This window comes from Larus michahellis, chromosome 3 (genome assembly GCF_964199755.1).
Source record: "Larus michahellis chromosome 3, bLarMic1.1, whole genome shotgun sequence".
Classification (NCBI taxonomy): domain Eukaryota; kingdom Metazoa; phylum Chordata; class Aves; order Charadriiformes; family Laridae; genus Larus; species Larus michahellis.
Window position 1 is genome coordinate 125,110,300 of NC_133898.1, and position 27,105 is coordinate 125,137,404.

The 27,105-nt window shown below is 46.3% G+C and overlaps 2 protein-coding genes across 4 annotated transcripts; one reads left to right on the forward strand and one right to left on the reverse strand.

Annotated features, from left to right (window-relative positions):
• Nucleotides 1–72: 72 nt before the first annotated feature.
• Nucleotides 73–25,828, reverse strand: ANKRD66 (ankyrin repeat domain 66). 3 transcript variants are annotated; one of them, XM_074582040.1, is made up of 7 exons: nt 25,398–25,828; nt 24,997–25,265; nt 23,039–23,267; nt 5,378–12,189; nt 1,012–1,413; nt 648–823; nt 73–438 (listed from the first exon to the last, which is right to left on the reverse strand). In XM_074582040.1, the coding sequence occupies exons 2-4, from the start codon at nt 25,133–25,135 to the stop codon at nt 12,009–12,011; spliced, it is 549 nt and encodes a 182-aa protein (XP_074438141.1). In that variant the 5' UTR covers nt 25,136–25,265; nt 25,398–25,828; the 3' UTR covers nt 73–438; nt 648–823; nt 1,012–1,413; nt 5,378–12,008. The 3 variants fall into 3 exon arrangements, with proteins under 3 accessions (XP_074438141.1, XP_074438139.1, XP_074438140.1); XM_074582038.1 differs by having other exon boundaries at nt 24,997–25,828; XM_074582039.1 differs by lacking the exon at nt 1,012–1,413 and having other exon boundaries at nt 24,997–25,828.
• LOC141741399 (taste receptor type 2 member 9-like) lies at nt 8,508–9,461 on the forward strand. The gene has a single exon (XM_074582035.1). The coding sequence runs from the start codon at nt 8,508–8,510 to the stop codon at nt 9,459–9,461; it is 954 nt and encodes a 317-aa protein (XP_074438136.1).
• Nucleotides 25,829–27,105: the final 1,277 nt, after the last annotated feature.

A 27,105-nucleotide genomic window follows, 5' to 3' on the forward strand; every position in this document is an offset into this window, starting at 1 on the left:
TTAGACCCTTGATTCACTCCAATGTTATTCTACAAAGAAATTGGGATCTGGCCACCACGGATCTTGCTGCTGCATAAGGACTATAGTTTCTTTTAGCACTGCGAGAGGATCCCAAGGGTGAAGTGTTCCTGCTCTTCTCATGTCACTCCATCCATGTTTTCACAAAGCTTGAGTAAGAATTTTCAAATACCTGTGTGAGGAGAAGGACTTACTGCAGTTGTACGTGAGACTCAGCTTCAGTAAGTCAGTCCTGATGAAATCCAATCTCTGCCCAAAGATCCCATTAAATTCGGGAATTTTTGTTGTAGTGGAAGGAGCGTTGCTATTGATGTTGAAAGAATATGTATGGTCTGTAGTGCAGGACTGACTCATAATCATATGGGGTATTGAGGTCATGAAGGAAACTCTCATTATGTTTGTCAAAGGCATATGCAAAACCTATACAAAAACATACACACGTGATTAGGCAAGACCAGAAATAAAACTTAGTATGTAACTTCTTTTCAATATGTTTTACCTGCGACTAAATAATGGTCTGGCTGTCAACATGTAGGCAGCCATTCTTAACCAGACACCTTTTAGCATTGCCAAAAAATGCTAAAACGCACCTACAGACGATTCTTAGTCATTTCAGACCTGCGATGTACCTTCAATAATTTCGTCCCACCATAGCTGAATATAGTCCTTGTGATTTGTCCTGGATTGCTCATGGTAAAATCCCAAGGCATGCAGGAGCTCATGTTGCCCTATGGCTTTGTAGTCACATCTCTCTCCTATAAACACTGTCTGGCCACTCTGAAAGTTCCTCATGTAAGACCAGCACCTGCAAGGCAAAGACTCAGATATTGCACCCATTTTGCGTAATACCTTTTATGACTTGTATCTACACATTAACTCAACTGCAAGATCAAGGTAAAAGTAAAAAGATCATATTTTTTAGAATTTCCCATCTGTGTTTTCCAGTCTTGCCCAGACTAGGTTCGCAATGCCAGAACACAGAGCAACGTGTACCTTCAGCATCCTGCCACAGCTTGGCAGTGAGTCCCTGTCCCAGGTGTGATTGGCCTCTTTCTTCCTTTTTGCTTTCCACGGAGGGCAGCACATGCATGTTCTTATAAAGGAGGTGGTGATGGCAAATGTTATTGCTCTTCAACTCTGGGTAGCCCCAGACCAAGAAGTGTAGGATGGGGAGAAGCAGAAGATGAACAGCACAGGGTACGGCAGGTTCCTGATAACCTTATATTCTGCATTGCCTGTCGTTTATATGTATGTTTATCAAAGTTTTTAAATAACTGGCACAATTTTCAAAGGCGCTGAGCAGTCTCCAGTGTACTCAGGATGCACTGTCTTCCTTGGTTTGGTTCCCAAATACAGATTGAAATCCTAACTTTTCATGTCCATTCAGAAATAATTCTGTGGGTTTAAAAAAAAAACAAACAAAAAACACAAAAAACAGCTGCCCAAAAATGCCGTGCACCAGTCTCCCCCGCACCCGAGGGCAGATCTACACTGGAATCCTTGACATAGACACCGTCTGGTGTCACCAGCTCCTTCCCAGCAAATGCGGAGGTCCCCCGACCTAACTTTAGGCAGTCACACTGTTGGCATCTGCCGCTGAGCTGGCTTCCCTGGCACCTTTACAGTCCCTGGACAGTAATAGGGATTTGGGTTGTGAGTCACCAGACCTGTTTTAGACTGATATTTTAGGAGAGATGGTTTGTGGCCTGGAAGAGTCACGTCACCACCTCCCTGCTGACTGCAAAGGCAACCTGAGGTGACCTGCCCAGCTGTCGAGGTTGGTGGCTTCAACATTTGGTCGGTTAAACCCAACCCTGCATCTGGAAGCAAGGAGGAAGCTACAGGCTAATGCCAACACACTAGTGACAAACCCTGCCCCTAATGGACGCCAGGAGGAGATTATTTGCTTGTTTTCCCTGAAAGAGTGCCAAGAAAGGGATTCATTTCAGTAGCTAGGATGTGAATGGAAATAAAATAATGTTTTCTTATACTAAGAGAACATCAAATGCAGATAATACCTTTGGTCACTCTGTTTGCATTGGGTTTATGTCCCGTGTAATACAAATAAATCTGTGGGCAGAAACGTGGCTCAGGTATTTATGTCCTTTGTACAAGCAAGAATGAAAACGAATGTCTCCTGAGCTGGAAAAACTATCATCTCAAACAAGGTGGTACAAACCGGACTGTTAATACAAAATTACCCGTCCAGCTTCTCAAATTTCAGGTAAGTCTGTTCCCCTTCGGAGGGCTTGAAATCAACACGAGACTTCAGCCTGAACACGTCCTACGCCTGCAGGGTAACGCCTTTGGCATTCAGATCCGAAACACGCAGCAGAGGAGAACAATAGCAGTTGTTCTGCTTTTACAATATCTGTAAACATAATTCTACATAGAAAGTATGACCAGCGAGCATTAAAAATATGAACATATATAAAAAATATCTACCTGGATCAAAGGGCTGTTAGCAGAATTCCCTGACTGGAGTAATTTTGGCAGAGGCCATAGGGAGAGATATTAACTTTTATTAGATAAGCTGATAATGCTGAAACAAACAAGCTGACTTCTGGACATCCAGGGCATTGCTCAGGTTCTGCTGGGGAATTTTATTGCATGTTATTATGTGATTTCAAGTTTATAGTAAACTTTGAGCTCGGGGCTGGTAAACACACAAGAGATCCATATGATTTTAACGCTGATTTACTCTTAGTTTTGCCTCCTAAATTGTTCAAAAATTAAAATAGTGCCTAAAATTAGATGAAAACAAGCAGGGTGAATGCTCTGAACTTTTTAACTTATACAATACCTGCATTTCCTTTCTGCCTGTGCTGAGCTGGGGCTGTTAAGAAGAGATAAAGCACGAAGATCAACACGCGTGTTCTTGAGATTGGGATTTCCTGACTTCGTTATCTAGACATCTCAGCCAGATACAACGATGTTAATTAAATCGGCTGCTCATCAGCATCCGGCTGGTGACTGGGGCTCTTACATTGAAAACTACATGTGCTGGGGCAGAGCTGTGTCGCACTGTCCGTCCAGCAGTTACAAGGGCATTGATGCAGCGTAACTCAAAGGCAACTGAGACAAAAGCAGCCCGGAGAGCTGGACAGAGAGAGTATATCTAATGCAAGTAATATAGTGCTAACATAATAAAAAGCCTTATTACCCAGGCTATTAGCTAGGAAATAGCGGATGGGAAAATTCCATCTGTAGGAGTTGGTTCTTGGAGCATTCCTCTCCAGGTGTTGATGAGATCAACATGCTTCTGTTAACATTTTAAGCCCAATCTACACTCTTGCTGATGTTGGTTTAGATCAGCAGCCCATGCCGGTAAGATAATATCACCTTCAAAAAGCTTCCTTCCCGTTTCTGAAATGACGTCAACAGCCATGTAGGCCAGAGTAACATATCAAGAACTACAGTGTGTGTTTTTTCAAAGACCACACAACTTATCAGGCCACCTCATCAACCAACCCATCTCGCTTTAAACAGCAACTGCCCAGAAACAAGCAAACAAATAACCGTTGCCAAACTATAACTTGTCAGTCCTCCACCTGCAGCTAAGGAGGATTTGGGGCAGAATTAAGATTCCCACAACAATTTCATAACACCTGCCCAGAGGAGATTTTATTCTTTTTTCCGGGCTTGTACCTCAAAACAACTGTGGACTTCTGAACATGGAAGTTGATATATAGGTGGAATGGATTTGTCCAGAAGTTAGGCATCTAATAGCCTAACGAGTTAGCTAACCTAGGCTAATCATCTGGGATTCCCCATGTGATCAAAGGAGACAGACAAGGACTCTGTAGAGGGAAGAAGTTCTGTCTACCTTTTCAAACACCTGAATCTGAACTAAGCTCAGATTCGAGCAATTAAATCTAAATGCCTACGCCACAGTACCCATGTATGTACTGTATGTCTCAGATCCCATTACAGCTGTGTGTCCACCCAGTTGCCAAAACGTAGGTGTCTGCTGCCATATGAGATGCACAAGGGTATCCGAAATATCCACATGGGCTAGTAGATAGAAAGTTTGGAGGACTTCTTCCCCTTCTGGAGTGGTGCTGGAGTGGGTGGATTTGAACTGGGAACAGACACCTGTGTTTTAAGCACCTGATCCACACCTTCCATGCTTTAAAAACACAGCATTTGAGACTCTAATTTTATACCCTTATTTTTTAAGGTGCCAGATTCCCCATGGAGAGTTAAGTCCAGACCCCAGCCACTGTATGGTCCTGCTAGTGTAACATTTTCATTTAATGTCCTGGTATAAGCACATTCCTGACACAGACAGTTCATATTCAGACCTTTTGTTATAGTAATCAGTTATATTGTCCTCACATACATACGGAGAAAAGAAGAAGAAAACAAAAACAACAATAAAACCAAACCCTACACCATGTTTTCTGTTCTGACAGCAAAACCAGAGGAAACTTACACCACAGCATAAAGCAGATAACAGGCAATGTCAGGAAACAAAAACTCTCTCAAGGCAATGCTCTGAAAACCTGGGGCAGGGCTGAAGGTACTTAAGCTCCATGTCTTGGTCTTCAGTCATGTGAAACCAATCATCTCACTTAAGATAAATGCGCATCAATGAAGCAGAAGAAAAATTAGAACCACTGCCAAGGTTTCTCCAGAAGTTGTGTTGCAGAAGAGTGCAGTGGGGAGGGATGCAGGTTCAGTCCAAGGGTTGCTGAGCCTTCCCCAGAAGCAGTTGACCACGTTTCCAAATTTAAGATAAAAAGATCTTGGGCTTCATATAAAATTATCCTTCTGGAAATTTCTTGGCCTTTCAATCTTCCCTTGCCAACACCAACCTTTTCTGGACCTTTCTGTCCTCTGCCCTGTGCTCTGCTCCTGCCTTTCCATCTTCTCTGGCTGTTACCAAACTCCAAAGTAGAGATCTTCTCTCCAGAAGTAGCTGGTGTTCACCCCACATATTTTTAATTGTCCCGCAAAACTTATTGTATCCGTGATGCATTTGGGGTTTTTTTTCACATAGGAGGGAGCTTTCACTCCCTTCTGGTGCCACCACATCTGCCAGACTTGTAGTCCCCAAAGCCTAGCTCAGACCTTTGTAATAATTCAACACTCTGCTTATTTACTGTCCTGACTTACCTGAGTTTATTTCTGGAATGTCCCTTTTTAGCTGCCTCCCATCAACATCACCATCAAAAGAAATACTACACCTAAGTTAGTGACCAAATGACATGAGTTGATACATAGTTCCCCACTTGATGACTGATAGGCTTCCACTAATATAAAAGTATTGCATCTTTACCTGTCTTCAACAGAGCTTTGCACCTGACACATAGAAAGTACAGTTTCAAAATCACAGACAAATTAAGTGAAATCTCACCTTGATCCCAAGCCAGAAAATGGAGGATCAGGTGGGAATACCATAAAGGCTGAAGAGCAGGTAACCAGTGCTGTGAAACAACGTATCCTCCAGGGATCCATTTCAGAAGATCATCTGGTGCTACCTGCCTATATAGATACAGTGTCCTGCAGGTGAATAGCCTTCAGAAGTACTGATAAGCATAACCCGCAAAAAAAGTGAACTGTAAAAGGAAGAGCAGATTTTATTCTTATTAGATATAGTCGTAAGCCAACCCAATAAGCAATCTGCCTCCCCATTTTATAACTATTCTTAACGTATTAACCCTTGTAGCAATCAGGAGCTATTGAGCTGTGACTTCTTCAGAGATAATCTCACTCTTTTCTTCTGCTTTAGGAACCATCCTGGCCCCATCCTGACATGAGACCACTGAAGCTGCTGAGTATGGAAGTAACAACCTCTTCAAAAGAAGAGGCCTATGGTCTGCAACCTGAATAAATCACTTTAAGAGAAGGTTGGCTTGGTGGGATGTGGGGTTTTTTTGTATTTCTGGAAACATCTTTGGAGATGCAACTAAATTTTTGTTTTCTTCTGATTCTATGGGTAAAACATCATCTTTAATTTAAAAATAGCATTATTTTTGTAATCAACATAATGTCAGCCATCAAGTTCCAGCAAAATGTGTTGGTTTGGGTTTACTCAGGAGATCTTGAAGACATAGTCTCTCAGAGTAGAAGCACAGCGAGGGGTCCTGGTTTGGTCCCTCTCACGTACCTATGAAGCCATGTGCTCCCAGTGTTTTGCATGGGAACCACACTTGGGTCTTTCCCTGTGAACACAAATCGTGGGCCCGAGTGAAGCAGGGCAGGAGAACATCCCCTTGGTGAGAAGGCAAGAGCAGGGCTGAGCTTTGCCTCTGACTGTTCAAAGGGTTTCTCTTCCTGGCAGCCACAAGAAGGGGCTTTGCACGCTCCTGCACACTCAGTACTGCTACCCGCATGGGGCATCTGCCTGGCCGATCCCATCAGTCCAGTGGTACCAGAGAGGGGAGTGAGGATCAGAGATTGCAAAGCAGGAGTTAATCCACGTGCCTCATCTGCATCCTTCCCCTAGAGGCATGAACACAAACATAAAACCAGGGTCAGAGGAAACAGAAACTGAACTCACCGAAGAGCACCCAGCAGCTGACACTTCCCAGCCTGCCTGTCAGAGGAGCAGCAGAATGGGGGTTACGGGGTGAGGACTTGCCCAATCAGCCTCCTGAAACACACCTTGCAGGGGAAGAAAATCCACTAATGGCCAGCTGGCACAAGCCATCCCCGACTCCTGGACTCAAAGGCATAGACCAAAAAAACAGGAACAAATGTCATAGAATCATAGACTTGCCTAGGTTGGAAGGGACCTTTCAGATCATCTAGTCCAACCATCAACCTTACTCTGACAAAAACCATCACTAAACTGTATCTCTAAGCACTATGTCTACCCGTCTTTTAAACACCTCCAGGATGGTGCCTCAACCACTTCCCTGGGCAGCCTGTTCCAATGCTTCATAACCCTTTCAGTGTAAAAATTTTTTCTAATATCCAACCTAAACCTCCCCTGGTGCAACTTGAGGCTGTTTCCTCTTGTCCTATCACCTGTTACTTGGGAGAAGAGACCGACCCCCACCTCTCTACACCCTCCTTTCAGGCAGTTGTCAAGATTGAGAAGGTCTCCGCTCAGCCCCCTCTACTCCAGGCTGAACACCCCCAGCTCCCTCAGCCGCTCCTCACAAGACTTGTGCTCCAGACCCCTCACCAGCTCCATTGCCCTTCTCTGGACTCACTCCAGCATCTCAATGTCTTTATTCTAGGGAGGGGCCCAAAACTGGACACAGCACTCGACGTGGGGTCTCACCAGTGCCAACAATTGGGGGGACAATCCGGGGGACAATCAGATCACTTCCTTAATCCTGCTGGCCACACTGTTCCTGATACAGGCCAGGATGCTGTTGGCTTTCTTGGCCACCTGGGCACACTGCTGGCTCATATTCAGCTGGCTGTCGCCAAACACCCCCAGGTCCTTTTCCATGGGGCAGCTCTCCATCCTGTAGCGCTGCACGGGGTTGTTGTGACCCAAGTCCAAGACCTGGCACTTGGCCTTGTTGAACCTCAATGCATCCTTGCCTCCCAGTCTCTAAAACTTTCACCCTCTCTAGACATGAAAGTGATGGCAAATGAGATACAGTGAAGTGGGTCATTCACTAAATGCTGCTTCCTACTGATATTCCACTTCAGGGCAGCAGCATCATTGTATCCAGTGCCCATAAGGTTGCTCTTCACACACACAAGAAGAGTCTGATCTTCGTCATTTTTTGCAGGCCGTGGGGATCATCTGGCTTCACATTAATTCTTGTATTTTTAGTCTCAGAGAAGTGGGTTGCTTTCTTTAAGCGCCTCTCTTGAGCTTATAGACAACATATATTCATAACTGCAGTGACTATGTCTAACGTCATCTCAGTCAAGCCTGACTTGTTTTAAATGATCCATAAAATTTTTGAATGACTGCATCCAAACCTAGCTATGATGTTGATGTCTTCTAGGCAATATGATAAATAAACGGTGGTGAAGACCTCACTAGAGCTTTTACTAAAACCATCGGACTATCTCAATAGATTTTATGGGAACATGTTCGTTGAATTTTACAGTTCCTGGACTCTGCAGCAAAAGAGGACAGTGGCTGCTCTGACTGTGCTTTGATGACAGCACCCCTCCACGTCACCGTTGGAGGTGACTACAGGACAGGAGAACCCAGATCATGAATCCTGAGAGCCATCAAACACACGACGGTCGTTAATCACAATGCTGTCCACTGCAGACAAGCATCTGCTTTGATCTACTTTGCTTGTGTCACACAACGCAGCTCTTCTGAACTGAAATTCAAATATCGGAGACAGACGCTGATACCAGCTAAGGGAATAGCCCAGCACATTTACATTCCTGCACCTGCCCTGCTCTGAATAGGAGCAGCACCGCAATCCCCACCACCACCACCACCTCTATAAAGCTCCCGTTCCATACGTGACACTCGGGAAACGGCAGCCGCCAACCTGCGCTAAGCGTTAGCGCAACAACCTAGTGTTCTGGCGCAGCACCGCTACCCATCCTGGACGATGGAAGCTTGTTACTCTCAAGGCAAATTCAATGCCACTTCCTATGATGTCATGGCTATAGTCATCGTCTCCCTTCAGACATTTGCTGGCATGTGGATCAACGCTTTCATGACTTCTGTGCTTTGCATTGCCTGGCTCAAAAAGAAAAGCTTTAACTCTAATGAGAAGATCTTGCTGTTTCTGGGATGCTGCAGGTTTTGCTTTCTGGGCATCACATGGGCGTATTCCTTTCTTTCAACAATTTATCCCCGGTGCCTTTATGTTCACCCCGTACCCCAAATATTGTCAGCTATTCAAAGCTTTTTAAATTTTTCCAACTTGTGGGTTTCTGCCTGTCTTTGCATTTTTTATTGCCTAAAAATTGCAAATTTCAGGAACACCTTTTTCATCTACCTGAAAGGAAAAATTGACAGGATCGTGTCGTGGCTCTTGTTGGGTTCAGGGCTTTTTTCCCTGGTCATCAGCATCCTTGTCTACAACAGCATTGATGAAGCACACAGTGACAACTTCAATTCCACTGGCCAAGGAAATTTCTGGAAACTGAACATCAAAATGGATGAACACTTGTTCCCTCTTTTTTTTCTCAGTGGCGTTGGATTTGCCATTGCATTCATGGCGGTAATCTTTTCTGCCCTTCTCCTCCTCTTTTCTCTCTGGAGACACAAAAGCAAGATGCAGACGAACTCGGGGAAGAACCTCAGCATGGACGCCCACGTCAAAGCCATGAAATCTATTCTGTCCTTTTCCTTCATTTACAGCGTTAACTTTGCATGTTTGATCTTGACCATGATTTATGCCACAAAGAAGGCAAATCCTTTTTTGTTTCTCATTTTAGTATTACAGTATGCTTTTCCATCTGTTCATTCCCTCATTCTGATTTTCAGCAATCAAAAACTGAAAAAGACACTGCGCAGGACTCTGTCCTGTGGGAAGTGCAAGGGCTGCATGAGGTAGGAAATGTATTGAAAGCTGGAGCCCACTAAAAATGTTGCTGTTCTACAAAACACATAATTTAATCTCTAAGGTAACTCTCCAGCCCGTGTAATACAGATGTTCTGTCTTCACCGTCTAAGTTAAGGAAACTTCATTAACATGCTTTGAAGTAAATTATTATGAGTTAAACAAATTATTATTATCATTTGATGTAGATAATTCCTTGGGTTGAATTATTGTCAATAACAGAGTAATTTTGAGCTGATACAATGGCTAGCTGCAAAAGGGGAACAGCAATACTGCAAGCCTTCAGAAGGGCTTTGGTATTTTCGGATCAAGACTACTCAACTGACCTACATTTTTATATCTATTTTGCTTTACATTTATTTCTGCTGTGGCGTTGTACTTTGTAATATTATCACTGCTTGCATTGGTCTATAACTTTTGCGTGAATATGTTGATCACTTTTATTCACCCGAGGTGGTTACTGACTTGCAAACAGCAGTGCAGAAATGACCTCAGGGGGGACAGGTGGAGTGGAGAGTCCACTTCCCACCCCAGCCTCACCTGTCCTCTCTCTGCCCCGCTTCATGCAAAAACATGATTTCCCCCACTCTGTGTGGCTGCTCTCCTCATCTACTCTTCTTTTTTTATGAGATCATAGAATCATAGAATGGTTTGGGTTAGAAGGGATCTTAAAGATCATCCAGTTCCAACCCCCTGCCCTGGGCAGGGACACCTCCCACCAGACCAGGTTGTTCAAAGCCCCGTCCAGCCTGGCCTTGAACACCTCCAGGAATGGGCCATTCACAGCTTCCCTGGGCAACCTGTTCCAGTGCCTCACCACCCTCACAGTAAAGAATTTCTTCCTAGTATCTAATCTAAATCTCCCCTCTTTCAGTTTAAAACCATTACCCCTCATCTTATTGCTACGCTCTCCTGATAAAGAGTCTCTTCCCAGTTTTCCTGTAGGCCCCCTTTAGGTACTAGAAGGTTGCTATAAGGTCTCCCTGGAGCTTTCTCTTCTCCAGACTGAACAACCCAACACTCTCAGCCAGTCCTCACAGCAGAGGTGCTCCAGCCCTCGGATCATCTTCATGGCCCTCTGCTGGACCTCCTCCAACAGGTCCATGTCCTTGTTGTGTTGAGGACTCCAGAGCTGGACACAGTTTTCCAGGTGGGGTCTCACCAGAGCAGAGCAGAGGGGCAGAATCACCTCCCACGACCTGCTGGCCATACTTCTTCTGATGCAGCCAGGATGCAGTTGGCTTTCTGGGCTGCAAGTGTGCATTGCCGGCTCACCCTGAGCTTCTTGTCCACCAGCACCCCCAAGTCCTTCTCCTCAGGGCTGCTCCCAAGCCCTTCTCCGCACAACCTTTATATGTGCCTGGGATTGCCATGACCCAGGTGCAGGACCTTGCACTTGGCCTGGTTGAATTTCATGAGGTTCGCATGGCCCCAAATCCATGCATCATGTTGATGCAAGCAGAGGGGAAGTGAGGCAGACGCATTAAGGGGAGGGGAAGCAAACACATAAAAGATGTCAGAAGTCTCAGATTCACAGAATCACAGAATGGTAGGGGTTGGAAGGGCCCTCTGGAGATCATCTAGTCCAACCCCCTGCCACAGCAGGGTCACTCAGAGCAGGTTGCACAGGAACGTGTCCAGGCAGGTTTGGAATGTCTCCAGAGACGGAGATTCCACCACCTCTCTCAATACAAATGGCTGCCGAGTGCTAGCATGACATGGAAAACTGCTTTGGCTCAAATTCAATTTTTTTATGATTGAGAAGTGAAACATTTAAAAACACCTTTGTGACGGCAACTGTTGATGAGCAGAGGGATCGCTCAGGACCAGTTCCACAGCATTCCTATGAGCATAGACATGAAAACAGCTGGGGCACTGCTAAAAATAAGGCAGTGCTCTAACTGTCTTGGCAGTCACAGATGTCTGAAAGTAGCAACGAGGGAGCACGTTTTCCCTTCTGCTGGGCCAGGAATGGTCGATACAGGCTGTTAGACCCATGTGTCCAGCAAAAGGTCAACATCAACGTCTCCTCTTCAGCCAGAAGAAGCCACTACACAGCACTCCCAAAGAAAAGAGAGAGGCACCACCAGAGGCTACGAGCCTCTACAGAGCCCCCTGGTTGACTCAGGACCAGAACCGAACAAGCAAAAGCCACAAATGGCACCAGAGTGAGCAGAACCACAGTCCCAGATGCTTTCATGAATCAATTAAGAGCAAAAACATTTCCCTCTCAGACGATATGGGCAACTGCTGTAATTTCTGTAAATGTACACATTTCAGTGGGTTAGATTATTGGCATATTTAAACTCTTCTGCACTTTCCTGATATTTGAGATCTGATTTACATAGAAATGCAGACAGACAGGAGCACTTCTACCTGCTTCCTATTAATGGTGGTATTTCCAGTACATCACAAAATGCATTCTTGTGCCCATCTGCTTCTCCTGTCCATCCGTATTTCACCCTGCAGATGCACCTGGGGTCTGCCAGTGTCTTTGCTCTGCACTGCAAGTTCTCAGTGGCACCAAATAGTCCAGGCACACTACTGCTTCCTCCCTTTTTTTTTATTTTTCTTTTGAGCAGAGGATGTGTAGTTCTCCCGAGAACACGGTGGATTTCTCTCAAGCTCTTCTTTCTTGAGTTCCCAGTCTTCATCTCTCTGGTCTAAGGGGATTCCTTTCATTGCGGCTGTCCTGCGATAGTTTCTGCTCTCCGCCTCTGCTCTGGGGAAGAAAGCAAGAGTGTACCTTCAGACACCGAGCACAGCACAGTCACACCGCTGCTCATGAGAGGCCCATCTACAGGATCAAGGGGATCGTGTATTTGTATGGTCAAAACACCGTTGCCAGCACTACATGAAAAACCACTGAGGATCATCCCAAATCCAACAGCATTCATCACCCCAATGTGTCCAGGTACTCAGTGAGAGTTGGGCTGAAGTGGGATACCTTCAGTAAGGATCTATGGTGAGACTGGACTTTTACCAGTGGAATCATAATTTTAACCATAAAAAGCTCCCAAAGATTCATCTTGTGAATTTGTGTGCTGTTAAATAAATTTAAGCACATTTAATGCAATTGTACATGGTATATTAACTTACTGCAACTGCAACATTTCTATTTTCTTTTATTTTTTGTACTGCTCATTCGTATGTACTAGAAATTCTTAATGCCAAAACATTAATGCCAGATCTGAAGGTGACTGGAATTTGGGAGGATTCGTACCTAGTTCTTTTTTATAGGTGACCTTCTAACCTCAGAAATCATCTAATCCTAATCCAGTTCAGCCCTGAAATTTTCTAAACTTTGCATTCAAATTCAGAACTGAACTTCACAATTCATGCTTATTTCTGTTTGTTTGGGTTTTGGTTTTTTTTTTTAATAATATCTTGAATTAAGCAACGTCATAGAAATAAGGCTGTGCTTCAAGTGCTTCAAATTTTGCATGGGAAAACATTATGCAGAAGATGCCATTTTTGCCAGTCCAAAATCTCCATCCACGAGTCATTCACAACTCTCCTCTGTTCCTGGGGTTTTTAGCTGTGTTTTTCAGCTGCGTTTTTCAAGTTAGCTCCATGATTTCAAGAGTGTGAAACCTGTGGATGTCAGACACTGAACCATCATCCGTCCAGACCTTGGGATTTCCAAGTCAGCGGTGAGTTTGCTCTTGGCATCTGTGATTTTCCAAAGTCCTAATTTTTTTATGATATTCATATAGTTTCTATTAAACGAGTATAGTCCTGGATCTTCAGTGAAAGACACTGTACAAGTTAACATGAAAATAAACAGGCTACGCTGGAGTTTTCCTTATAGCCTTGAAATGTCGATGTTTTTTCATTACACTTCCCATTGCAAACAACCAAAGCAAAATAAAAACCACTTTCATCAAGGCCAAAATGCTCCTTTGAGCAGCAGAATTTTTTTTTTTTTTTATCATCTCCGTTATGGTTTTGTTAATCACAGCTCTTAAATATTTTTCCCATTAAGTGTTGTTAACTTTCTCTTTATAATCTTTACACGTGCCTGGCACTGACACAGCCAATTATTTTGGAAAAAAGTGACCCCAAACTAAAAAATAGATAGCAACTTTCTGCATTTTGTAGACACCAAGGGATTTTAAAAGAACGAGTACATCTGTCCTTCATGTCCAAGTCACACAGCATAGGATCATGGAATGGTTTGGGTTGGTAGGGACCTTTGAAGATCACCTAGTCCAACCTCCAAGTTTCAAGTCACTGAAAGTTTCTTTCAGCTCTCTTTCAGAAATCAGCAAAGGCAAAAACTCAGGCCTTCTTTTCTTTCTCACATGAGCAGTAAGCAGGGGAAAATGCTGAAAAAACAGGAGCTGCTGTGGTGAGTTGCCCTTGGCCATCTGCCAGATGCCCACTCAGCTGCCCTCACTGCCCCTCCTCAACAGGACGGGGGGAGAACGATGAAAAAGCTTTTGGGTCAAAATAAAGACATTGAGATCACTTACCAATTACTGTCGTGGGCCAAACAGACTTGGGGAAAATCAATTTAATTTATTGCTAATTGAAAATAGATTAGGATGGTGAGGAACAAAGACAAAACTAAACCATCTCCCCGTCACTCCCTCTTCCTCCCAGGCTCAACTTCAGTCCATTCCCAACTCCTCTACCTCCTCACCCCACGTGGTGCAGGGTGATGGGGAATGGGGGTTGTGGTCGGTTCATAACATACATTGCCTCTTCCACTGCTTCCTTCTCCTGCTCTTCCCTTGATCCAACATGGATCCTTCCCATGGGCTCCAGTCCTTCAGGATAAGCCAGCTCCAGCATAGGCTTTCCATGGGCTGCTGCTCCTTCAGAGCATGTCCACCTACTCCAGCATGGGGTCCTCCACGGGCTGCAGTGTGGATATCTGCCCCACCATGGTCCTCCATGGGCTGCAGAGGAATCCCTGCTCTGGACCTGGAGCATCTCCTCTTCCTTCTCCTGCTCTGACGCTGGTGTTACAGGGCTGTTTCTCATACTTCTTCCCTCACTCCTCATTCTGCCCTTTCTTAGACATGTTTTCCAGAGGAGCCACCAGGGTTGCTGATGGGCTGAGATGTGTCTTGCGGTGTGCCCGGTGTGGTGCAGCCCTGGTCTCTTTTCAGAGAGACCCCCCCTCCACACCCCCACTTCCAGGACCTGGGCATGGACACCCCAACTTGTACATCTTGTCCAAGAGAAGACAAACCCTTTTTTCCTACTGCAGAGGTCTGATTTTGTAGGTACTCAGTATTCGTGGAACTCTGTCAAAAATACCACCAAATATTGGGGGAAAAAAATCCTTTTTTTCTGTAATACAGCAGCACTGTCACATCAGCACAATGCTGTCCTGGCTGAACTCCATGCAGATGTGCTGCATAGCGTGGGCTTACTATATAGATGTGTATATATCATAGAATCATAGAATCATAGAGTGTGTTGGGTTGGAAGGCACCTTTAAAGGCCATCTAGTCCAACCCCCCTGCAGTCAGCAGGGACATCTTCAACTAGATCAGGTTGCTCAGAGCCTCATCCAGCCTGGCCTTGAATGTCTCCAGGGATGGGGTCTCCACCACCTCTCTGGGCAACCCGGGCCAGTGTCTCACCACCCTCAGTGTAAAGAACTTCTTCCTAATGTCTCATATAAACCCACCCTGCTCTAGTTTAAAACCATTGCCCCTCGTCCTATCGCTACATGCCCTTGCAAACAGCCCCTCCCCAGCTTTCCTGTAGGCCCCCTGCAGGTACTAGAAGGCTGCTATAAGGTCTCCCTGGAGCCTTCTCTTCTCCAGGCTGAACAACCCCAACTCTCTCAGCCTGTCTTCAAAGGAGAGGTGCTCCAGCCCTCGGATCATCTTCGTGGCCCTCCACTGGACCGGCTCCAACACGTCCATGTCCTTCTTGTGCTGAGGGCTCCAGAGCTGGACACAGGACTCCAGGTGGGGTCTCACCAGAGCAGAGTAGAGGGGGAGAATCACCTCTCTGGATCTGCTGGCCACGGTTCTTTTGATGCAGCCCAGGATGCAATTGGCTTTCTGGGCTGCAAGCGCACATATATTCACATACACACACACAAACACGTGTGTGGGGGTGTATATATATGTATATACACATGTACACAGATATGTGTATGTACATATGTGTGTGTATATATGTATATGCCCTGGGATTAGACAGCAGGAGCTGTTGGTGCGGTTTCAACGCACTTTGCAGAGAGGCTGGCACGAGCTACGGGTCTCCGTGTCACCTCAGTGCCATTGCCAGCAGCTCTCACAGCATCCAGGGTAAAGCTCTTCTCATGCAAAAAAAAAAAAAAAAAAAAAAAAATTAAAAATTATGATGCAAATTACACATTTGTTACTCAGAAGCAGCTGTGTTCTGAAGGCTGTTTCTTGTTCTTTGCATGTCCATGCAAACCTCGGTGAGTGGTACGGATACTCTGTAGCAGAACATTCCTAATATTTACATGTTAATAATATTTACCTGTCGATACATGTAATATTTCCATGTTGATGTCATATTTCCATGTGGATGCAATCAGTGCCCAGCTCAGAGCAGTCGCTCAGCCCAGGCGTAGGTCCATGCAGCCCCGGGGGTCAGATACACAGCGCGGGAGGATGAGGGTGGTGCTAGAGGGGGCTGAACTGGGATTCAGGAAGGATTTGGATGCTCCTAGCCCTGTTCGGACATGCACATCAGCCCTGCATTTGGCACAGGCTGTTGTTTTTAAAATTGCCTTTTCTCTCTTTTTTGCATGACAGGCAAATAACCCAAACTGACGGTGATGCTCTGTAACAAAATATCCCCCATATTTACATAGCAACCCCACAGACACCGTGAGCGGAGGGCAGACCTACTCCGCGCGCTTCATTTTCTGCCCACAGCACACATCGGAACTGCCCAGCTCCCACCGGAGCCGCGGACCCACTGCCTGACCATGGACATCCCCTCTGGGACCTTCTGCACACCCGAGGGAGCAGAAGGTAATCCACATTATCCTACAAATGCCAGTAATTCCTCCTAGTTACCTCCAAGTTTGCTGACGCGAGGAGGTGAAACCATTGCAGGAGGGTGAAGGCATCCACTGTGGTTGTCAACTAGAGTGGGTGGGCTTTAAAAAAGGGTTCCTGAGCCCTGGTGATAAACTCTTGGCTGCCCACGTGATATGTTATGGCCGTGAGGTGATCATACAGGCTTGGTGTGCCTTATGAAACATCCTAGGCATGGGCATTCAAAGCACTTTCCCAGGTATTAAGTTCTCCCAGCCACGCAGCTGCAGGTCAAGTCAGGCCAGCACGCGTCCCTGAAAGACAAGTTTTCCACCTTAAATTAGCCATTCCCCCCAGAAAACCTTCCAGCAGCTACAAGAGATGCCCTAGGCTGTTGCCTTGGTGGCTCAGAGCGGGGTGTCAACCGTCCTGTCAATCAATCCTCATCCCGTCAATCGTTCTCCCAGCCGCCTCCACCAGCGCCGGTGTCTCCGTCAGCCGCAGGCATCGCCCGTCGGCGTCATCCTGGCAATTCCCCAAGTCTTGCCCGTCACCTCACCGCTGCTGCCCAGCCAGGAGCACGGCAAATGCTACAGGCTTGGCCGGACTCGCTAAGCAGGATTTAATGGGGAGATTAGTGCAAAAATGACGGCGCTGAATAGGTAAGCGATTGCCATAAATGATTAATCCAGGGCAAGAAGCCTGCAGACCTTTCGCTCTCTAGGATGGACAATATTTACCTCTTCTGATACAGAAACTAAGCAAGCCAAGAACTGAGAACCGAAAAAAAAACCCCAAAAACAAAATCAGAAAACCCTCCTCTGGAAGAAAGTGCCCCATTCTCAAAGAACGGGCAAACCTGAGGTTATCCCAGCTAGGGTCAAGGTCGCAAAAAACCTAATTTGCAAAACTCAGATATCAGCTGCTTGTTGTTTAAATTTCTTTAAACTGAAAGCCTAAGGGAAATAAGAGCTGATTATTCTGTGTGGAATAGTGACGGTTTTCTCCGTAAACAGCGAGGCTTCAGCTGTGCAGCTGTGAGGTGTCCTGGATGTGGGGTGGGCAAGTAAAATGCCAAAGTCCCATCAGCTTCCACAATAGCCAGGGCTTAGAAACAGGAACGTGTGGCTCCCCTAGAAAGTTTTTTGGGCTCTACAAGGGGATTTTACACAGTTTGGGTGTCTTTTCCTATGGAAGGACTCTGACGCTGTGTCAAGATTAAAGGTGGGCATGGAGCATTTCAAGCTGTGGGAGCACAGCAAAAGGATGGCAGCACCCACAGAAAGGTTTACGTGGATTAATGAAAGGTGGCATTTGGTAGGCACTGGCCACCTCAGACGTTGGCCCAGCCACTTGGCAGCTCTTGTGCTGAACTGGCAAGCTGGAGACTTTGAGTTGGATATGTGCCTATAAAAAAATGCATGATTTCTATGGTGCCCAAGCAGTCTTGAGAACGTGACAGTGGTGAAAAAGGTGCCAGTTAAGGACTATGGTGTAAATTCACAGGAAAACCCAGGGAAGGAAAAGCCTTTGGGAGCTCTCAGCATCTCAAGTTCCAGCATGTACAGGTGGCACTTGCTTGTAGAGATCCAGCCATGGTTCCTACCCAGTCGAAGGCTGTTGTTAGAAAAGCTGTGGGCAACCAGACAGAGCCCCCACGCAAACATATGGGAGCCCAGGCCTCTGGCTGCAAAGAGTGCCGGAGCCTGGCACTCGCGATGGAGGGCAGCGGAGACAACACCTGTGTCAGATGTGACCAGGTCAATGATCTGCTCATTCTGGTGGCTGAGCTGAGGGATGAAGTGGAGAGGTTGAGGAGTATCAGGGAAAGTGAGAGGGAGAGTGACTGGTGGACCCACTCCCTGAGAGAAAGGGAACAGGTTGAGGCCCCACACAAGTCAGAGGACCCCCTCCCCTCTCGTCACAAGGCAGCAGGAGGGGATGGCAGAGAAGAGGGGGAATGGAAACAGGTCCCTGCTCGGGGAAGCAGGAGAACCCCCTCCCGGCCCCTCCCACCTTCCCAGTTACCCTTGCAGAACAGGTATGGAGTCCTGCAGGAGGAACTGGCTGTTGGAGAGGAGGATGAGACACCCAGGCCAGGAATGTCAGAAAGACCAAGTCACCATGGACCCAGCATCACAACTGGCTCCAAAAGGAAAAGCAGACGGGTCATTGTTGTGGGTGACTCTCTACCGAGGGGGGCGGAGGGGCCAATATGCCCTCCTGACCCACTTCACAGGGACGTCTGCTGCCTCCCTGGGGCACGGGTCAGGGATGTGTTGGACAAACTTCCGGCCCTAGTAAACTCCTCTGACTATTACCCCCTCTTAGTATTTCAGGTGGGTAGTGATGAAGTGGGTAGAAGGAGACCAAAATCAATTAAAAGAGATTTTAGAGCCTTGGGGCGGCGGCTTAAGGGGTCAGGAACACAAGTTGTATTCTCCTCCATCCCTTCAGGGGCTATCATGAATGAGGAAATTAACAGGAAGAGGCATCAGGTCAACTCGTGGCTCCGGGACTGGTGTTATCATCAGGGCTTTGGGTTTTTTGATCATAGGCTGCTATACGAGACACCTGGCCTGCTGGTGGCAGGTGGGACGCACCTGTACCAGAAGGGGAAAAGAATTTTGGGGCAGGAGTTAGGAAGGCTCATTGACAGGGCTTTAAACTAGATATGAGGGGGGAAGGGGAGATAACTGGGCCTGTCAGGACTAAACCCAAGGGAGGCATGCCAGGGCTTGAAGGGTCGTGGACTAGTGAGGACTCTCGCTCTGCTATTTCATTTGAGAGAAGGGACAGATGCTTAGAAATCATGGAAGCACCCGAGAAGGGTCTGGTAGGAAATGGGGCCCACACTCACAAAAAGGTGTTGGAATCACTAGCTCATCAGAAGTGCATCTATACCAATGCACGCAGTATGAGCAACAAACAAGGGGAGATTGAAGCCATGATGCACCAGGAAAACTATGACATAGTGGCTATCACAGAAACGTGGTGGGATGCCTCACACGACTGGAGTGCCACAATCGATGGCTACAAGCTCTTCAGGAGGGACAGACAGGAAAGGAGAGGTGGTGGAGTGGCCCTGTATGTTAGAGAATGCTATGAGAGCTCGGAAATCAAGTATAGTGGTGACGGGGTGGAGAGTGTTTGGATTAGGTTAAGGGCCAATAAAGCTGATATCGCTGCGGGAGTCTGCTATAGACCTCCCAACCAAAGCAGTGAGGTGGATGAAGCTTTCTATAAGCAGCTGGGAGAAATCTCACAGTCACTTGCTGTTGTTCTTGTGGGGGACTTTAACCTCCCGGATATCTGCTGGGAATACAACACAGCAGAGAGGGAACAACCCAGGAGGTTCCTGGAATGCATGGAGGATAACTTCCTCACACAGCTGATAAGTGAGCCGACCAGGGAAGGTGCCCTCCTGGACCTGCTTCTTGTGAACAGGGAAGAACTTGCGCGGGAAGTAAAGGTTGGTGGCCGTCTAGGGCACAGTGATCATGAGATGACTGAGTTTTTGATTCTTGGAGAAACAAGGAGAGGAGTTAGTAAAACTGCCACCTTAGACTTCCAGAGGGCAAATTTTGACCTGTTCAGAAGACTGCCGGACAAAATCCCTTGGGAGGCTGCCCTGAAGGATATAGGAGCCCAGGAAGGCTGGACATACTTCAAGAGAGAAGTCTTAAAGGCACAGAAGGAGGCTGTCCCCGTGTGCCGAAAAACAAGTAGGCGGGGAAGGAGACCGGCCTGGCTAAATAGGGACCTTTGGCTGGACCTCAAGAACAAAAGGAGAGTCTATGACCTCTGGAAGAGGGGGCAGGTCTCTCATGAAGACTATAAGGGTATAGCGAAGCTCTGCAGGGAGAATATTAGGAGAGCCAAAGCGCAGCTAGAGCTCAACCTAGCTACAGCTGTTAAGGATAACAAAAAAATGTTTCTATAAAATCATTAACAACAAAAGGAGGATTAGGGAAAATCTCCCTCCCTTACTGGATGCAGAGGGAAACATAGTCACAAAGGATAAGGAAAAGGCTGAGGTGCTCAATGCCTACTTTGCCTCAGCCTTTAGCAGTGGAACTAGCTGTTCCCTGGGCACCCAGCCTCGTGAACTGGGAGACAGGGAGGGGAAGCTGAATGAGGTCATCACAATTACAGAGGAAGTGATCAGTGACCTGCTACACCACTTGGATGCGCACAAGTGTATGGGACCGGATGGGTTACATCCAAGAGTGCTGAAAGAGTTGGCAGACATGCTCGCCAAGACACTTTCCATTATCTACCTGAAGCCATGGCAAACTGGGGAGGTCCCAATGGACTGGAGAGTAGCAAATGTAGCACCCATCTACAGCAAAGGCAGAAAGGAGGATCCAGGAAACTATAGGCCTGTCAGTCTGATGTCGGTAGCAGGGAAGGTCATGGAGCAGATCATCTTGAGTGCCATTACAAGTCATATAATGGACAACCAGGGGATCAGGCCTAGTCAGCATGGGTTTACGAAAGGCAGGTCCTGCCTGACGAACCTGATCTTCTATGACAAGATGACTTGATTATTGGACGAGGGAAAGGCTGTGGACATTGTCTACCTAGACTTTCGAAAAGCATTTGACACTGTTCCCCATAGAATTCTTATGGAAAAACTGGCTGTTCATGGCCTGGATGAGCATACGATCTGCTGGATCAAGCACTGGCTGGACAGATGGCCACAAAGAGTGGTGGTCAATGGAGTTAAATCCAGCTGGTGGACGGTGACAAAATGTGTCCCTCAGGGCTCGGTGTTGGGACCATTTCTGTTTAACATCTTTATTGATGACCTTGATAAGGACATAGAGTGTATCATCAGCAAGTTTCCAGATGACACAAAGCTCAGCGGGAGTGTCGATCTGCATGAGGATAGGGAGGCTCTACAGAGAGACTTGGATAGATTGGACTGATGGGCCAATGCTAACAGTATGAGCTTCAACAAGGCCAAGTGCCAGGTCCTGCACTTGGGCCACAACAACGCCATGCATTGCTACAGGCTTGGGGCAGTGTGGCTGGAGAGCTGCCTGGCAGAAAAGGACCTGGGGGTTCTAATTCACAAGTGGCTGAACATGAGCCAGCAGTGTGCCCAGGTGGCCAAGAGGGCCAATGGCATCCTGGCTTGTATTAGAAATAGTGTCACCAGCAGAAGGAGGGAGGTGATTGTCCCCCTGTACTCAGCACTGGTGAGGCCACACCTTGAGTATTGTGTCCAGTTCTGGGCACCTCAATACGAGAGAGATATCGAGGTGCTGGAGCGAGTGCAGAGGAGGGCAACGAAGCTGGTGAAGGGCCTGGAGAATAAATCTGATGAGAAGCGATTGAAGGAGCTGGGACTGTTTGGTTGGAGGAAGAGGAGGCTGAGGGGAGACCTCATCGCTCTCTACAACTACTTGAAAGGACATGGCAGAGAGGTTGGTGCTGGTCTCTTCTCACAGGTAATTAGCGATAGAACAAGAGGGAATGGCTTCAAGTTGCAACAGGGTTGGTTTAGACTGGACATTAGGAAAAAATTCTTCACAAAAATTCTTCACAAAAAAAATTCTTCCAGGTCAGACACTGGAATAGGCTGCCCAGGGAGGTGGTGGAGTCACCATCCCTGAATGTGTTTAAGACTCGTTTAGATGTGGTGTTAGGGGATATGGTGTAGGGGAGAACTTTGTAGAGTGGAGTTGATGGTTGGGCTCGATGATCCCAAGGGTCTTTTCCAACCTAAATGATTCTATGATTCTATGATTCACAAGCAATGTATTGAGATACCAGGTAATGTGTGGGACTACAATTGGCGCTGAAGACGCTGGTTAGCCTCTGGTGATCTGCCACACTGCTTTACAGAGATGGAGGTGTGGGACACAGCTCAGACCTCTTCAGGACAGCACCCTGATCCAGAGAAACAGGATGAAAATACCCGTGAGCCAAATCAGTGGCTGAAAAACAGGAACAGTAACTGGGAACCCTTTAAAAGCATATTACTCGCTGCATCTGGGCGCCACAGTGATAACTGTAAACAGTTAAGGCAATAAGGAGTTTTCCAAAATTTGGAAGTTATATGTGGACATCCTATTAACGGATCAAATGGTATAATTTTCAATAATTATGTAAAAAAAAAAAAAAAAGGATGGTTCTGTTTGTTACTACAAGAAAAGCCAAGTGATATACATACACTAACATCAACTGCTAAAGAGCTGTTCTTAAATTCAACCTGTGTATTCAGTATTCACCGATCTAAAGGGTTAACACTTGTTAGTTCTTGCTTTCACTTCCATTGCTTAATAATCGCTCTGTAATATCCTTACAAAAACAATGATGTCATGAAGTGGTAATGACTTTGAAAACATACCAAGGCAAACCAGAGAAGGCAGCAGAAGGAATGAATGTCTTGCCAATGGCTCCCTTGTGACAAAGATCCTTATTTGCTTATCTACTACTTGTGCTCCATGGCTTTAATAGGCTTTAGGTGGAAAGATAAGTAACACACTCATATTCATTCTGGTCCTCTCTACAGCAGCCAATTTAATTTTCATTGCTGGAGCCCCATCAGCCCCGTCAGTGGGACGGGCCATCGTTACTCACGTTTCTAAGAACCTGGAGCAGTCTTGGTGACCGTAGATTTCCGCAAGCCTCTTGGGAGTGTCGCCGAAGAGGTCGGCCGCATCCATGGCAGCGTGCAGGGAATGGAGGGTGCGGAGCACTCCAAGTCTCCCCGACTCGGCAGCAAAGTGAGCCGGTGTCCAGCCCACATCGCTCCGCAGGCAATGCCGGGCACCGTGGTCCACGAGGAGTTTGACCAGCTCCGATTGCCCTGGCGTTGGGCAGCAAAACAGAGAGAGAAGGTGCACCTGCGTTAGGCTTTAAACCTTCAGGATGCAGAAGACGGTCGCACACACTTGATCATTGGCCTTGATTCAAGGCCAGGCTGGATGGGGCTTGGAGCAGCCTGGTCTAGTGGGAGGTGTCCCTGCTCAGGGCAGGGGGGTTGGAACAAGATGATCTTTACGGTCCCTTCCCACCCGAACCATTCTGTGATTCTGTGACCATAATTCCCTCATTCATATAATGACAGATTTTACCCACGACCTGGCCATTTGATTTATCAAATAAATGATACACATCGGAAAATGCTGATTTTTTTTTTTCAACGTAGACTGCTTCCAGAAGCATTTTACAGCAAAAACGTCAATAAAACAAAGAAGCTTTCTACTATTTTCTGAACAGTACATCTTAACTAGTCATTGACTAATTGGCTCTTAACTATTTTGATGTTTCATTTTGTTTTTTTAATTCAATACAAAATAAAATTTAAACATTAAAACAATGGAAAACCTGTGAACAGCTTTACTAAAGCAAGGGTTTGTTTGACAGGAGATAGAGAAATTACTTGTTTTCATTCACCTTCACATTTTTCTAACTTGTGGAATTGCTTAAAGAGGCAAAAAAAGTTTTTTCTGCCCCAGTTCCCACTGCCTTTCCTGAGCTAGATGGTTCCCAACGGCAGCAAGGCCACGCCAGCCTCTCGTCATCCTTTCACAATGACCTATTGCTATGGGAATGTGCTTTTCTTGCCGGCCATAGTTTTCAGTGAGTATCATTTTGAATTTATCAATCAGAGACGGTCACAGCATTTACAAATCCTCGTTCCTCGATTTCATGCTTTGACAATTTACATTTTTAATCACATATTAACTTTTTGTATATTATGTTGATGTATATCTATATATACATGAAACGGCTTTTTTTAAATAGCTCAGTTCTTTTTTTTTTGCTGCCCAAATGAGTAATCAGGGCAAAAGGAAAGCATGGTGTCAAGTGCAAACCAGGAAATCACACACTTGATTTCTGAGCAAAGACAGATGCCATGATGTGAGATCCCAACGTGTAACACACACGGGTCCAGTTTCCCATTTGACACAGTGTACAATTATACATTACATATATTGTTGCATTAATCTCTTCTCGGGGCTGCAAAGGGGTATTTGACTTCAACAGACACTTCTGACGGTGAAGGACCAAATGGGAGCTGCAAACGACTCGGGTCCTGTCTTGTTCATTTGACCAGATGGGATAAAGGCAGAGCAATTTACAACACACTGTAATTATTTTGTTCTATCGGGTTTGATAAATACCTGGTATAAATTCAGTGGGTCTGACGTTCTGCTCATTTGTGCGGGCGCACATGGGAAATAACTCCTCTGCACTGCATGAAGCCACCTCTTAGAGAAGTAATGATGTGCCGGACAAGCAGGCATGCTATACATACGTATCACGTAATTTGCAAATTTTCACAGGTGACAGAAAAAAAACCCTAAAAAAATCACTTTGGTGGTAATTCCATACATTATTTTGAAGGCAAAGTTCCCATTTAAATCGGTATTTTTCTCTTTTGCCTCATTAAGGACAAAAGGATCAGATAACGAGCTGTGACTATCACCAGCGTTAATTGCTATCACAGCAAGACATGATTGCAATCAGCATCACCTGTTGGGATGCTAATGCCGAGGTTCGTGGTTCGCAGAGTAAGGGAGCGCCCTTACCTTTTGCCGCAGCCCAGTGCAGCGGGGTCCTGTCATGCCAGTCGACATCCTTGTGATTTGGGTCGCAGCGCCCTGTCCTCAAAATCTCATCCACCAGGTCATAGTCCCCCAACGCCACGGCTTCGTGGAGCTCTGTCATGCTGCGCACCTCAGAAAGGCGCCCGGTAAAAGGGTGGTGGTCATCTAGTGGGTGCTCACTGGTGTGTCGGCTCCTCTCAAGAGCAATTGGAAGAGATCAAGCAGCATCTGGATTAACAATGAGACATGCGCTGCGAGAAACCAAAAAAATCCAAAAAAAAAAAAAATTATCAACAAGTGATCACAGTCTGATGGTGATGTTTAATTTACAGTCATGAAAATCTGGTGCAAAGCGCAGCCCTTTATATAAAGGACAAAACCACCTTGCGTTTCTCTAGGATGTTGCTAATGAACAGCCGGCTCAAGCCAAATATTTGCCACCGGTCTGTTGGTACTCACTTGCCATGGAAACTGGCTCCTCCCTTGCCAACGCTGCAGATCCGTTATTGGCGGCCTTTTCTTGGAATGAAAGAAACGGCTGGGCAGCTATCTGCCAATCTTCTTCAGTGCAAATAACGTGGCTATGCCTTGCTGCTTAAAAATCTCATCTCCGTGGCCGTGCTTTGCGCTTTCCGGTCCCACACAACAGACCCCCATCAAGAAACGCAAGCAGATCTTTGGCACCTGCGAGGCTGTGGATTTGAATAATTACACCTGTGGTAAGGGATATTTCCTCGCTGTTCTGCTGGCCGGGAATTTAAGCAGCTTGCAAGGATCACTGTGGTACCCCCAGTGACGGAAACACTGCAATATTTTCTCCAGTCTGGCCTTGTGGAGAGAAACCTTGTATATTCCCGTATCGACAGCCGGTCTTAAGCTAATTAGTCCAGTCCCCCTCATAAACCAGAAGAGTTTTAGGACTTGCTCCAGCTTTTGCATTGCGTTTACTTCATGGAGTAATTTTCACAGATGGAAAAAAGTGTGATTTCCACGTTCAGCATGTCGGAAAGGACCAACATTGGATCTTGCAGAGGCTGAAGTGATGGAAGGTGTGCAACTGTAGGGGCTACGTCCTGGGGTCATGTCCCTGCTCCCAACTCCCATAAACATCCCAACCACCTCCCAAATCCAGGCCGGAAGGACACACCACCGTCTCTACCCTGCTTTCTTATAAGAAAAAGATGAGATACAAAGGTCAGAGGGAATCACAGCCTGCTTCAGTAGGTGCCCTGACTTAGGTGGTTGGACTGTGGTAGACCAGATCCAAGAGAAAGATGCATGTGTGACTTCTACTGAGTTTGACTTCTGAACATCTAGGAATATCTGAGTATATTAAAAAATAAAATAAATTCTCGGGCTCCTCGGTTGGCCACAAAAGTATCACTGGCTTTGGCATGTCTGTTACTTTAACCACTCACGCACCACCTCCTCCTCCTCACTGCTTCTCACTAACCTGGAAGAACCTGTTCCTTTAGATTAAACAGAGGTCTTCAGGGCTGTTCTCCAAGACCTTTCATCAGCATTAAATCTACCCTGAAATTTTTACACTTTAAGACATCCAGCCTGTCACTGAAATGAGCGCTGGACAAAAGTACAGAAAAAAAGATGGACCTTTTCATGCAGCTTTCTTATTATTTCCCAAGGAAATGCCAAAAAAATTCAAAGTTGAAAAATATAACTTAAATTTCAAGCCCCTTTGTGCTCTGCTAGCTTCAGATCATACCCACACATGTACAGGCAAAGGGAGAGGAAGAAGATCCCACCCCAGGAGCTCACCAGCTCTCCAAGGAGACGCTCCACAGGTGCGGCTTCATAAACAACAGAGGTCAAGCCAAGTTTTGCCTTCCCTCCCTCCCTCCCCTGCTGCCTCCCTTTGCCAGCCTTGAACCTCATGGGGCTGTTTCATCAGCTGGATCAACCGGCTGATCCCTCAGAAAACTATTCTTTTATTATTGCTGCTGGTTTTAGGGTTAATTCCCTAAATTCAGTGTTATCGAGGGGGCAAACGCTGGGGCTGCGCAAAGGCGGGGGGTGGATAAGCCCTTTCGGGAGGTTCCTGTGTTTGATCCACCGCTCCAGGAGCTGCAGCCG

What these genes read in the sequence shown, in the direction of transcription:
- LOC141741399 (XM_074582035.1), top strand. Translation starts at nt 8,508, where the DNA reads ATGGAAGCTTGTTACTCTCAAGGCAAATTCAATGCCACTTCCTATGAT.
- ANKRD66 (XM_074582040.1), bottom strand. Translation starts at nt 25,135, where the DNA reads ATGACAGAGCTCCACGAAGCCGTGGCGTTGGGGGACTATGACCTGGTG. An exon ending in GCACTGGGCTGCGGCAAAAG is followed by an intron (nt 23,268 to 24,996) that starts GTAAGGGCGCTC and finishes GCCCAACGCCAG; the next exon opens with GGCAATCGGAGCTGGTCAAA. An exon ending in TGCTCCAGGTTCTTAGAAAC is followed by an intron (nt 12,190 to 23,038) that starts GTGAGTAACGAT and finishes TTTCTTCCCCAG; the next exon opens with AGCAGAGGCGGAGAGCAGAA.